Source organism: Prunus dulcis, chromosome 3 (genome assembly GCF_902201215.1).
Source record: "Prunus dulcis chromosome 3, ALMONDv2, whole genome shotgun sequence".
Lineage (NCBI taxonomy): Eukaryota > Viridiplantae > Streptophyta > Magnoliopsida > Rosales > Rosaceae > Prunus > Prunus dulcis.
The window spans coordinates 10,056,637-10,070,153 of record NC_047652.1 but is presented as its reverse complement, the minus strand read 5'-3'; the positions used below and the strand labels follow the sequence as shown (position 1 = coordinate 10,070,153).

General features: G+C 38.1%; 1 protein-coding gene across 1 annotated transcript; it reads right to left on the bottom strand.

Moving 5' to 3' along the window:
- Positions 1 to 475: 475 nt before the first annotated feature.
- LOC117621716 (zinc finger MYM-type protein 1-like) lies at positions 476 to 3,003 on the bottom strand. The gene is made up of 3 exons (XM_034352266.1): positions 1,938 to 3,003; positions 717 to 1,850; positions 476 to 588 (listed from the first exon to the last, which is right to left on the bottom strand). The coding sequence occupies exons 1-3, from the start codon at positions 3,001 to 3,003 to the stop codon at positions 476 to 478; spliced, it is 2,313 nt and encodes a 770-aa protein (XP_034208157.1).
- Positions 3,004 to 13,517: the final 10,514 nt, after the last annotated feature.

Genomic DNA, 13,517 nt, shown 5'->3' with positions numbered 1-13,517 from the left:
AGGAGAGGAAAAAGAGAAGTCAAAATAATGGACAGCTCCTTACTGTTAAATTCAGAGAGACGGGCCAGGGCTCACTACTAACAATACCGATATTGTCCCTAACTTAACCACCTACAAAATTCAGTAGGTGTGTGGTTTTATTACAAAAGGCCTCGGTATTATTAGTAGTGGAACCATTCATTTTATATTGTATTTTATTTAGTCAAGTTTTCAATGTGAGACTTATATTCTTCAACACCTACTTGAAACTGTCAAGGCTTGCATGGGAAAAAAAACATGCAACAGAGAGGGAGGATGTCAGAAAGGAGGCCATAACAAAACACCTCTAATAGTAAAATTACAAATAAAGGTGCATAACAAACCCTATCCCACTTACATAATTGAGAGGGACCAAATAGATGACATTCGACAAACACAAGCAACAGAAATATTGTGAAGAACATGGCATGCGAAATTAAAACTTTTAGATCTTATGCTACCCAAATAAGGACTTAGGAGAGACCAGAAATAAAGAATTGGTGAGTCCCTTATGAAACTGTGAAACAAGAGCACGAAGTTCTGAAATTTTTCTACAAAGAAAATGAAGTGCTAAAAAGCAATAGAAAGATAGTACTTCCATTCATAATTCATAACAAAACCAATAATACAAGTTACAATTGTCCACGACGAAGTTTTCATATTCTGAAAACGTTGCATTATAATTTCGTTATCAATACAAGCAAAAACATCTCTCTCAATGTAAACAATCAAGCTATCATTCAACCATTGATCTCCCATTCTATTGCGAAGTGGATTTTTAATAATATTCATGGCGGAAAATGCCCTCTCCACTGATGCAGTTGCAACCGGTAAAACCAAAGCCAATGTAAGAAGCAAATACACAAAAGGAAATATTTCATGCATTCCTTTCTCCACCATTTTTTCTGCAAGACTACTAATCCCTTCCAATTGAGAAAAATCACTACTCGAACGCATATGATGAACATAAACACCAAGTTGATCTTCAAGCATCAATAAGTCTCTATCCGAAAAATCATAAGGATAAAATTGAGCAAGACGAACTAGCTTTCGTTTGTCAAAAGCCACAAAGTTATTTTTTGGACTCAAGCATGCCAAACAAGTAAGTAACTCAGTACTTACCTCGTTGAAGCGATCATTTAACTCCGCAAGTTGCCCATCAATTACATGAATAAAGATCTCCACACGATAACGATGATAATTTGTCTTCATTGGAGCATTATGCCGTGATCTCCCTGGAATTACATATTCCTCATCCATGGTAGGAACTATAATATCATGTTTGTAACAAAACGAGGATGCTTGCTCAACCAATTCTTCAAACTCATTATCCCTCATCAACTGCAGGTTTTCCTTGCATGTTTTCACTAAATTCATTGCACTCACAATGTCTTGATCTTTCTTTTGCAATGCTAGAGACAAAGTGTTTGTTATTCCCAATATAGCTTTCATTACAAATAAGTGAAACACAAACTCAAAAGATTGTATTTCTCTCCATAACTTATAGGCTTCACCCGAACTATCATTAGGATTATCATCAACAATCATTTGAAGCACATTCACCACAGATGGGAACATAGAAATGATACTAATCAACGTACCATAATGTGAGTTCCATCGTGTATCGCCGGCACGTTTGAGAGTCCTTTCTTGATTTAAGCCCCGCCCCGTTATAAGACAATCATCTTCAAAAGCTCTCACAAGCTCTTCTTGGTATTGTGCTCTAAGTGCATCGCGACGCTTACAAGATGCTCCAACAACATTAACCAAACTATTAGCCGTTGTGAAAAAAGAGTTGACATCAATATTTTTCTTTGCTACCGCAACAAGAGCTAGTTGAAGTTGATGAGCAAAGCAATGAACATAAAATGCACAAGGTTGTTCTCTCAAAATCTTTGTCTTAAGGCCATTGAACTCACCTCTCATATTACTAGCTCCATCATAACCTTGTCCTCGTAGCTTGGAAAAGCTCAAATTCGCGGAAGAAAAGAATTCATCAATGGCTTCCTTTAGTGCACTTGAAGTAGTGTCGGTTACATGTTGAACCCCCACAAACCTTTCAATTATTTGTCCTTTGTCATTCACATAACGCAACACCATCGCCATTTGCTCCTTTATTGAAACATCACGTGCTTCATCCACCATTATTGAAAAATATCTATCTTTTACATCACTCAAGATAAGATCAATGGTTTCTTTAGCACAAGAATTGACAAGATCTTTTTGAATTGAAGGAGCTATTAACTTTAAATTTCCCGGAGCATTTTCCAACACAACGGCCTTAACTTTTTCATCATGATCCGCAAGAAATTGCAAGAGCTCTAAATAATTCCCTTTATTACTTGATTGTGCACTTTCATCATGACCACGAAAAGAAAGCCCTTGCCGCAACAAATACCTAGTGCACTTAAGTGATGCATTCAAGCAAGTGCGATAAGCCGTGCGAGCTTGGCTTGTTTGCTTGATCACAATTGTTTCAATGTGTGTAGTTTGATGCATCAAATTGTAAGCAACTTCTCTAGCTTGGTTGTGAACACTACCAACCGGTCCAACATGAAGGTTAAATCTTTCTTTCGCCTTCTTCCAATTATTGAAGCCTACCCCAGTGAATGCATCACCACCCACTTGATCAAAATTAGATTTGAAGAGATAACAATGAAGACAAAACGCAGCATCTTTAGCAATACTATATTCCAACCAATCATGATCATCAAACCAATGAGCAATGAAGCGTCTATTAATTCCTGATTGATTAGTTTGTGGGAATTTATAACTTCTAGGTTGACAAGGTCCCTTTTGTAGATATGCTCTTCGGATCTCATCCCGAATATTAGGACTATAATCCGCCATTCGAGTTCTTAGTCCAGGGTCTGCTTGAAGATTAGCTAAGATCTCATCTACTTCAATTGGTCTTGCATTTGAACTACCCGGATTAGACAGAGAAGAACTATCCGTAGATAATTTTCTTTTAAAGAATCGTTCCATAAATCTACAAATCAATTAATTCAATCAATCATTAATTTTTATCCAAATTATCATATGAATATGAAAATTTCAATAACCCACTCTCAATATTCAATATACTCCCTAAACCCATATCAATCAATATTCAATATACCAAATTATCATATCAAATAGCAATCAATATTCAATATACTCAATCAATTCATATTATCAATCAAGCATAAACTCAATCAATCTACATTAATATGATTATCACTATGATTCATATCCATAAATTTAATTACATAAAAAAAAAAATATCAATATGATTCATATCCATAAATTTCAAGCATAAACTCAATCAAGCATAAACTCAATCAATCAATATGATTCATATCCATAAATTTCATTACATAAAAAAAAAAAATCAATATCAACAATATATATTATCACTATAATTATTAATATAAAATTTTCCATGCTTACTTGTAGTTGAAAAAATGGGCGGCGGACGGCGGTAGAAGGTGGTGGTGATCGGCACTGGGCCACCGGCGAAGAGTTGATGGAGGTTGTCGAAGGTTGGGAGGTTAGGAGAGGTTAGGGTTTGAGAGGATGGGAAGAGGAGCTGTGGAATTGGGAATGAAAGGTTTGGAGGCAAAGTTGAATGAATCTGTGCTGTGCTGTTATCTTTTTTTCTTTTTTTTTCCTTAAAAAAACCTGGCCCAAAACGACGTCGTTTTGAGGCCAGGTCAATAAAAACAAATTTGACTGAGCCTTGGACCAAACGACGTCATTTGGCAAGGCTCGTTTTAAAATTAAAGGACGCGCAGCGCAGCTGCGCAACAGACATCACAAATCGTTTGGGACTTTCGTCGAGCACTTTGTGTGCATACAAGGGGGCTTCCAGCAGCTATCCAAGGGGGCTTTCATGGAGTCCCTTGCCAAATTTTCAGCCTTCCAAGGGGTTGTCCGACCCCTCTTGTCCCAACGTGCATCCGCCTCTGAACACAACCACTGGCGCGTGTGCACTAGCGGTACTAGCAACAAGGTTACCATGGACTATAAACCAGGTAGCCTTTAAAAAAAGGGAAATAGCTCAAAATGTCACCCATTTTATAATTTTTTGTGAAAATACCACCCTTCCCCCAAAATTGTAAAACTATCACCTATAAATACATTGGGTAAATTGCACTAATGGTCCTCAAACTTGTATGTGTGGTACATTTTGGTCCCTAAATTAAATTATTAGTCCAAATGATACCTAAACTTTCAACTCGATCAAATGGGTATTGCTTTTGTGGGATGAAGATTAAACGGCGGACTTCATGGACAGATCTGAACCCGGGAAGAAGGTTTGAGGCATGCGACCAAAATCGGGTAAGATAGAGTAAGGGTTTTGTTTTGTTTAAGTGAAGAATTGAATGGTGTGCTGGGCTCTGATTGATTGTGTGTAACAAATGATGTGAAGAATAGCCAAACAAGACATCATTTCTTTGAATGGCTGGATAATGAAACATGTCCAAGAGGAAAGGAAGTGCTTCCTGGATTGCTTAGAAGACTCAGAGCTATGGAGGAAGAAATTAGAGCAAGAGATGAGCAACTGAGATTAGTGGAAGTAGAGAAGAAAAAATTGGAAGAGAAAGTGTGTGTTGTTATTGAAGGAAAAAATGAATTGGAATGGAGTAGACAGAGACAATTGAAATTGGGGTTTGCTTTGATCCTTTCATGGTGTTTGTTTGTAATTTTTGTGATGAGTAGAAAGATTTAGCTATGAATGTTAGGTCTGTAATGGCCTTTTAGGTTTGTAATGGGATTATAGGTATGAATGTAATGTGGTGTTTGTTAGCTATGAATGTAATGTGGTGTTTGTTCGCTATGAAATAGTTTGTGGAGTATTTTAGGTAAAACAATTCCATAACCAAAACCACACCAATTCCAGAAATGAATACCAATTACAGAACCAAAACCACACCAATTCCAGAAATGAATACCAAAACCACACCAATTCCAGAAATGAATACCAATTACAGAACCAAAGCCACACCAATTCCAGAAATTAATACCAATTCTATAACCAAAAACCAATCCCATAGCGAAAACCAATTTCATAACCAAATTGCACAGCATAAACCAATTCCATTACCAATATGTAGAGTCAATTCTAATCCACAAGCTGTGATTCCATAAAAGCACATCTGAAATTACAGAACCTAAACCAAAAGGAAGAGTGTAAATCCACAAAATAACATCCCAAAAGCTGTGATCCTATTGTTTGTACTGTAAGCAAAAATGCAGGGCCTTTACATAACCACAATGCATATCTTGAACAAAATCCACATCCCAAATTACACAAAATATATATGATTCCCCCTGCCTTGTGAATGATTATGGTTGTGATAGAACTTCTGTAGGCCTTTTGAATGTTTCTCTTCTAATAGAAGCCCTTTTGAATGTTCCTCCTCTTGCCAAACCTCTTGCCAAACCTCTGACCATAGTTCTTGGCAAACCTCTTCCCACACCTCTTGCCAACTAAAGAAAGAGGACCAATATAAGTTCTGAACTATATTGCAAAAAAATAAGTGAGCATATTTGAAAAATAAACCTCAAACAACATACACTTTGTTGTGAAGAAGTAGCAACTTCAGTTGCAACAGCTGGAGCCTCGTTAAATCTTCCTGTTCCTCTATCCAACCTTTTTCCCATATCTCTTAGCATACTTCTTGGCCAACCTCTTATACCTCTTGCCACCTAAACAAAGAGGACCAATATAAGTTCGCAACTAAATTGCAGATTTGTGAGACAACATATTTGAAGAAAAATACCCCAAAAAACGTATACTTTGTGAAGAAGTAGCAACTTCTTTTGCAACAGCTGGAGCCTTATTGGCTATTCCTCTTCCTCGGCCTCTGCCCCTCACTCTAACTGCCCCTCCCTCAGTGTGGACCTCTTTTTGGGCAAAAGATGCATTTGCCTGCAAGAGCACAAATAATTATTACTTCCAAAACATGTAACAACTCAAAATTTGCATAATAAATAATTACCTGTTGCTTTTCTGAGCTATGTCTGTCACAAGTTGCCCTATTATGGCCACTTTGACCACATCTCCTACATGTGATCTTAATAAAAAGTCTTCTAAGCTTGTCTCTTGGTTGAACATAATTTGGAGGCATTGGATGTGGTGGGGGTGGTGGTGGTACCACAATTTCAGCAGGTTCTTTGGACCTAGTTTTTTTGGGCCTTCCTGGCTGTACCCTAACAGTTGGGGGATGTATTGGAGGATGCCCAGATTTAGCCCATTGATCCATTGAAGGGATGGGATAAATCATTGGTCCATATGACTTCATATAAGTTGCAGGCTTGTAACATTCATCCACATAATCAATGGGGCTTTCATCCCTTTGAAAAATTGCAGAAATTGCATGGCCACATGGTATCCCACATAAATCCCACCTCCGACAAGAACATGTCCTTGCCCTAAGATCCACAACAAATTCTCCACCATACATGTGGGTCACTTGATATGTTTGCAAGCCTGCCAGTCGAGGAATGCATGTGGAGGCATCTAACTTGTTTTTCTCAATTATCTTGAAGATTCTTGGCCCAACTGGATGTTTCCATTTCGGACATGCAGCCCTTCTATTTGCCATCCTAAGCATCACAAGAACTCTTATCCTCTCCAAGCAAGTCAAAATGGACTGATCTCTTGCATCTACTATTGCTGAATTGAAACTTTCACAAAGATTGTTCAACAACAGATCACACTTAAACCGTGTATCAAAGTGAGATCTACTCCAATTCTTTGCAGGTATCTTACTGAGCCATTCCCACGCTTCCTCATCCTCTTGTTTCATATTTTCCATTTCTGCTTCCCACCAAGGCATAGTTGTGGCTCTTGCTGCAGCCCACAATATGTGTTTTAGAGCAACACCAGAGTGTGATGATCTAAAGTTATTATATAAGTGTCTAACACACATCCTGTGCTCTACAGTTGGAAGTAGAGTCTCAATTGCAGGTATGAGTCCCTTTTGCTTGTCGCTAATGAAGACATATGACAAACCATTTGTAATCTTTAGATCTTCAATCAGCAGCCTAAGAAACCAGATCCACGATTGTTTGCTTTCAATCTCAACAACTGCATAAGCAATTGGGAAACTGCCATTGTTGCCATCCACCCCAACTGCTGTCAAAATCTGGCCAGGATAAGGACCTTTTACATGGCACCCATCAAGACCAATAACTGGTCTGCATCCATCTAAAAATCATTGCCTGCAACCAGCCAAGCAAACATACATCCTTAGAAAGATAGCTTGGGCCCCCACTTGTTCAGTTTGAATTACAACTGTACTTCCTTTGTTTGCCTTCTTCAATTCCTCTGCATAATCCCTTAACCTAGCATATTGTTCTTTGTAACTCCCTTCAATCATTAGTTTGGCCCTCTTTTTGGCCCTATATATTTGATGTCTTGTGACATTCATACAATAATCATCCAAAACATCCTCTTGCAATGATTTCACATCCAAGTCTGTGTCTTTCTTCAGTTTCTTAGAATACCTATTGCAAAGCCACTTGGATGAGGCATACTTCAACTTGTCGACCCTCCCACAAGTGTGTTCTAGGCTCATAGTCTTGATTACAAATGTAGATTCACTCTTATCTATCTTTGAAGCATATAAATAAAATGGACATTTCAGTCCTCCCATACATACTACCTGGAGCCTCACTTTGTCATTTTTTTTGAATTTTATCAACTTGCCATGTAGAATTGCATACTCCTCCATAGCTTCTTTCAAAACCTTTTTGTTTGCAAATCGCATTCCCATCCTAAACTCTGGATTCCTTAAATCCACCTTTCTCCTGTACTCCTTCAACTTTGGCAATTTCTTTTTCTTTCTTTTGCCCTTTTCCTCACCATTACCCTGATCCTGATCCTCTTCATCACTTCCTGTGTCCAAATCCGATGTGTTAGCACCATCTGATGAACCCTCTCCTGGAGCATCATAAGTAGGCCCAACTGTCTCATGTCCATGGGGCTGAACAGTAGGCTCAACATTCTCACCTGCATTGGCCTGAACACTAGGCCCAATGTTCTCACCTGCATTGGCCTCACCACTAGGCCCAATGTTCTCACCTGCGTTGGCCTCACCACTAGGCCCAATGTTCTGACCTGCATTGGCCTCACCACTTGCGCCCCCAACTACCACATTCTCAGCTACAAGCACCTCATCTTCTTGTTCACTGAATTCATAATCACTATCCACAAATTGTGCATCATTTTCCTCATTTTCCCCTTCATTTCCAACCTCTCCATTCTCAGTTGCTGCAGCCTTATTTTCCTCTCCATTCTCAGTTGCTGCACCCTCATTTTCCTCTTCATTTCCAACTTCTACATATGCATCTGCATCCCCTGGTTCATTGAATGCGTGCCATGTGACACCCTTCCCATGATTTTCTACATCTGCATCATAGTTATATTCTGCACTATCCAAACTAGGCCATGCAGCAGATGCTTGAGTCCCAAGCCCATTACCATTTGAATTTTCCAAATCTGTATAGTACAACACAAGAACCCTATTACATGGCATGCATCCAACCATTTCAACTACTTTACTATCAGAGGTAATAAGCTCCAATATGTTACCATCCTTTTCTCCAGCCTTTCTATACCTAATCTCCATAGTTTGCTCAATTTTCGAAACATCTATTGTATACCCCAACTCTTTCCCTATCTTCCTTAAATCCAGCAATGATAGAAAGTCATCAACAACATTATCTAAATAACAGACCTTACCACCTTTATAAACCCCATTTTCAAACATACCCCCATGGTGTAGTTCAAGAGTGACTCTGTCACAGATATCTGCAAACAGTACAGATCAAATTTCAGAGTTAGCTGCACACACATCTCCTTTATCTAATGCTACAGGTTTAGGGTTTTAATTTTTTTTAACCGTTTCAGTCAATGCTAATAGTGAATTAAGTGTGAAGTAGACAACAAAGGGACCACACCAAACATAAAAACCTATACTTTGCAGTCAATCCCAGCATAAAGGAAATAAAATGCAACATAAAGAAACTGACCTTGGACCACACACTTGCAAACACAAAACATCGATTTGCAAAACAAGATGAATATAAAATACAGACAGATATTCCCTTACCGTATTTGGGATTCTCTCCACCCCAACGGAACTCAAACTCCATCAGTGATGAGCATCCACAATGATCGAAATCCAGAAATTCCCCCAAAACCCCCAAATAGGAACCCCAACACCCTGGTTCTCTGTTGTTGCCTTCGCACCTCCGTTCGTGCGATTGTTCAAAATCGAATGCGACGTTTGGGCTAATCGGAGAAGAAGACATTCAGGTCGAAAAAGACGCATATACCCTTTCAGATTTAAAAAGACGCTTATACCCATCCTAGACCCCGTCACTGCCGTTGACTTGTTAAAAACTCACGGAAAATGTAACGGTTGGATCAAATGGCCAATTAACATAGAGTTTAGGTATCATTGGGACTAATAATTTAATTTAGGGGCCAAAATGTACCATACATACAAGTTTGAGGACCATTAGTGCAATTTACCCTAAATACATTTTTATTGTCCATTGATTGCACAGATATCACATTTTTTGAAATTTTGTTCTCTCTCACCTCTCTTGTCTCTATCTTTCGCTGTAGCTCAGCTCTCTCTCTCCTCGCTCTGTCTCTCTGTCGCTCAAGTCTCAGTCCATCTTCGCTCAGCTCTCATTCTCACTCTCTCTCAATTTCTCTCTCTCTCTCTCTCTCTCTCTCTCTCTCTCTCTCTCTCTCTCTCTCTCTCTCTCTTTGTGATGCAGTGGTCTTCCTCCCTCAACGGTGTCTGTTCATCCAAGCTTAACTCCACTGTTCACATCCAAAAGGTACTGTTCATCATCATTTTCTTTGGGTTTAAGGGTTTCTTTGAAATTGATTAGGTGTTTGTTAGAAATTGGTTTAAGGGTTTGTCTGAAATTGGTTTAGGGTTTATGGGTTTCTATGAAATTTGTTTAGGGGTTTCTCTGAATTTGGTTTAGGGTTTAAGGATTTCTCTGAAATTGTCTAATTGTGATAATTCCTTGTTTGAAACAGTGAAGGAGTGTGTTCTTTTTGCTTCGTTTGAAACTGCTGTTATTTTGCTGCTATTATTGGTATGGTATTGTTGTTTTATTGATGTTGGATTGCCATTTTAGTGATATTATATTGGCATCGTAGTGCTGTGTTATTGCTAGTTTATTATTGCTTTATTCCCGTTCCATTGTGGTTTTAATAGTTTTGGCGATTTATGCAATTGGATTCTGTGTTTGTTTGTTGTTTTTGTTTCATCCAAAGAAGGGAAATTGTAGGTGTTCATTTATAGTCTCTACATTAGGCACATGAATCTTTATAGTTTGTTTTTGCAGTTGTAGTAGCTTTTGTTGGAATTTTAATATTAAGCAATATTTACTTTCCTATTTCAATGGAAATTAATAGAGTTCATTGGACGATAGTGTCCTTTGTCAATTTGTAGGAAGAGGTATCAAAGCACCTATTTGTTCAATGGATGCATTAGTTGGTTTTTTTGTATGGTTTGCAGTATTGGAGATGTGCCACAACAACGTGATGGGTAAGCTATGTGAATTTAGTGCAGTTTATCGATATTATACATAACTGCAGTTCTAATTTCTAAACTTATTGGCCCGACAATACCTCGTGCGGAATCAAAACGATCAAATTCATTGAGCATCTTAGTGCCGACATTTCGTTGGATACAGTTGACCCTTCGAAGATTGCATATTACCGACTCAAACTTGCAATTGAGGCTTTAAGGGGAGGAGGCATATATATGAGGTAAATATGATAATGTCAATGAATTGAGTTCAGTCTTCACTTATCACTTGGGAATTCACTGTACTCCTTAATTATGTCAAGAAATCCTTTATATTAAGATGCAGACATCGAAGCTGTGCTGGAGGTGCTTTATATGGTCATCCATACATTTTAATAGAGCTATTTGGTTTATATATTTTGTGTAGCAAGGATAAATGTAATATTGTACAGTCGGTGGCAATGGCTAATTGCCTTACATGGCACATACATTGATTCCATTTTTGGGTTTTGTTTTTGAGTTGCAATCATGGTTAGCCTACTTATTATTTAGATTGTGAAGTTCAACTATTTTGTACTGCTTGATATATAAGCATGCTTGCTCTTTATGGAGGTATGACCGTTTACTTGTTTGAAACGACGTGTTCATTTCCACTGACTTCTACTCCCTTTTGTATCCTTTTTTGACATTTGGTCCATGTAGTTTGTTTATTTTTCTGTGCTCAATCCAATCATATACATAACACAAAATTTACATAATGGGTAGAAAACAGAGGAAGTGCATAATTCATTTCTGCATAAAATGCAATAAATTGGTGATATAGTGATGATATAGTGGCAATAAAAGGGTGTTGGAAATTGTTGTTTGTGTTTATTTTGGGTTTCTTGTTTTGTTTCACTTCATTTACTCATCTTGACCCATTACTAGTTAATAATGGGATGATTACGAGATTAATTTGTGTCACTTATTAATACAACAATTACATATATGAAGATTAAGCCGAACAACATATCATATCACCAAACGTAATCATACCACCAAATACAATCATGCTCTTCTTCAACCCATCACCAAGCATTTGCATATTTATTCATACCTTCCTTTTTTTCTAAATAATTTTTTCATACTTATAATTTTTAATAATTATTTCTTACAATGTCTTACGGTGTAATTATGATGCAGCTAAGTGCCTTTTTTTGAAAGGCACGTTGTTCCTTTCTCCTCTTCTTCTTGTTTTCGAATAAAGTAGGCCCTAAACTCTAAACCCAATGACGAGAACTAGTCAATATACATAGAATAGAACCACAATCTTTGGGCAATATACAGACAATCTAGTGGCAATATGAGGGCAATATAATTGCAAAAGGGTAGCAAAAACGATCACTGGGATACATGCAATTAGAGTGGCAATTGGAGTCAGAGGTGGAGATGGGAACGGCACATGCCACGGCTGGTCTCCCGGGTAACTGACATCTTTTAGAGGCCGTACGTCCAACATCTTTAACTATTGCTGGGGACAATTGACAACTGCAGTCTGCAAAAACAAATTTCAAAGGTACATTCAGTCTCACAATTGTATTTATTGAAAACTTGTAAACAAAAATATGGTCAGCTTTACTGGAGAATGTTTGTCTTTGAGTAAGTGCAGAATAATGACCTTTCCCAAACCTCACATTAACTGCCTATGCTTCAGTTATGTATAGGAACTTGTCTATTTTATATTGTGTTCAAGGAGTTAGTGCATGTCTATATATGATTGTTGAAGAAAAATGTGATCCTCCCAACATAATTTCACCACCACTAATTAAATTGAAGGTATTTTTAGCAAACTTTACTCCTCAAAGACACCTGCTCAACTTCACATGCACCATTCCGAGATCATCAAGGCCCTTCGACTTTTGGGGTCAACAGTTGACATTCTTGGGTGTGATGGAATTGCATTTAATCAGTTTGCCCTGCTTATGGACTGGATTTTTGCGCTTGCTAGGCCACATTCCAAGAGTAGTGCCTATATTGAAGCCTTAGGAGAGGCGAATGTTGATGTGATTCACAATCTGATTCGTCAACACGAGGAATGTTTGAACACCAAGCTGGCTCTTGAGACAGAACTTGCAGAGGTTGCCAAAGAGATTGAAGACTTGGATGTCAAGGAAGCTACCATCAGGGAAGCAGAAGAGAGAGTTCGCTAGATGCGGGAAGAACATGAAGTTAGGAAAACTTCCCTTACTATGCAAAAGATGAGCTTAGAGATTTCTTTGGAGCATCAGAATGAACAAGCAACATAGCTGCAACAATCCAGAATTGATGCTAAAGAAGATCTACTTCCTCGGATTGGGAGCACTCGACTGTCCATGAAGGCTCAAGAGTGAGAGATCTGTCGTTTGATCAATGCCCAGTTTTCTTCTTGTAGCGAGCTCTAAGATATGAGCCTATTATTATTATTATTATTATTATTATTATTATTATTTTGTCTAGCATGCTTTTTTCCTTCAATAAGCATTCTTGCAGTATGGTTCATCCACCAAGAATTATTAGGTAGGCCTTTGCTTCAGTATTCTTTGCTCTTGTAATGTGGTTTTTTCCACCAAGAACAATTTTTAGAATAAAGATTTTGTAGGATTTTGCTTTCCTATTTCACAGTTTATACTCATGTGAAGTTGGAGTTCTTGCATAATATACAACAGTTTAACCACGTGCTAACACCATCGATGGACAAAAATGAATTTGTGAAAGTTTACGACTGCACCTAGCTTTTGGGCTAGCTTGCCTACGCACCTTGTGAAGGGATCAAGCCGAACGTAGTTCACCCTCCTTGAATTGAGGTAATAAGGGGAATTTTGGGTTTTGTGACTTAATCTAGCTTTTTAGGGACTAAACAGCCTACGTACCCCTTTTGAGGGATCAAGTCAACCGTAGTTCTTTGCTTGGGCCGTCTTTTCAGGTTTTCAACCC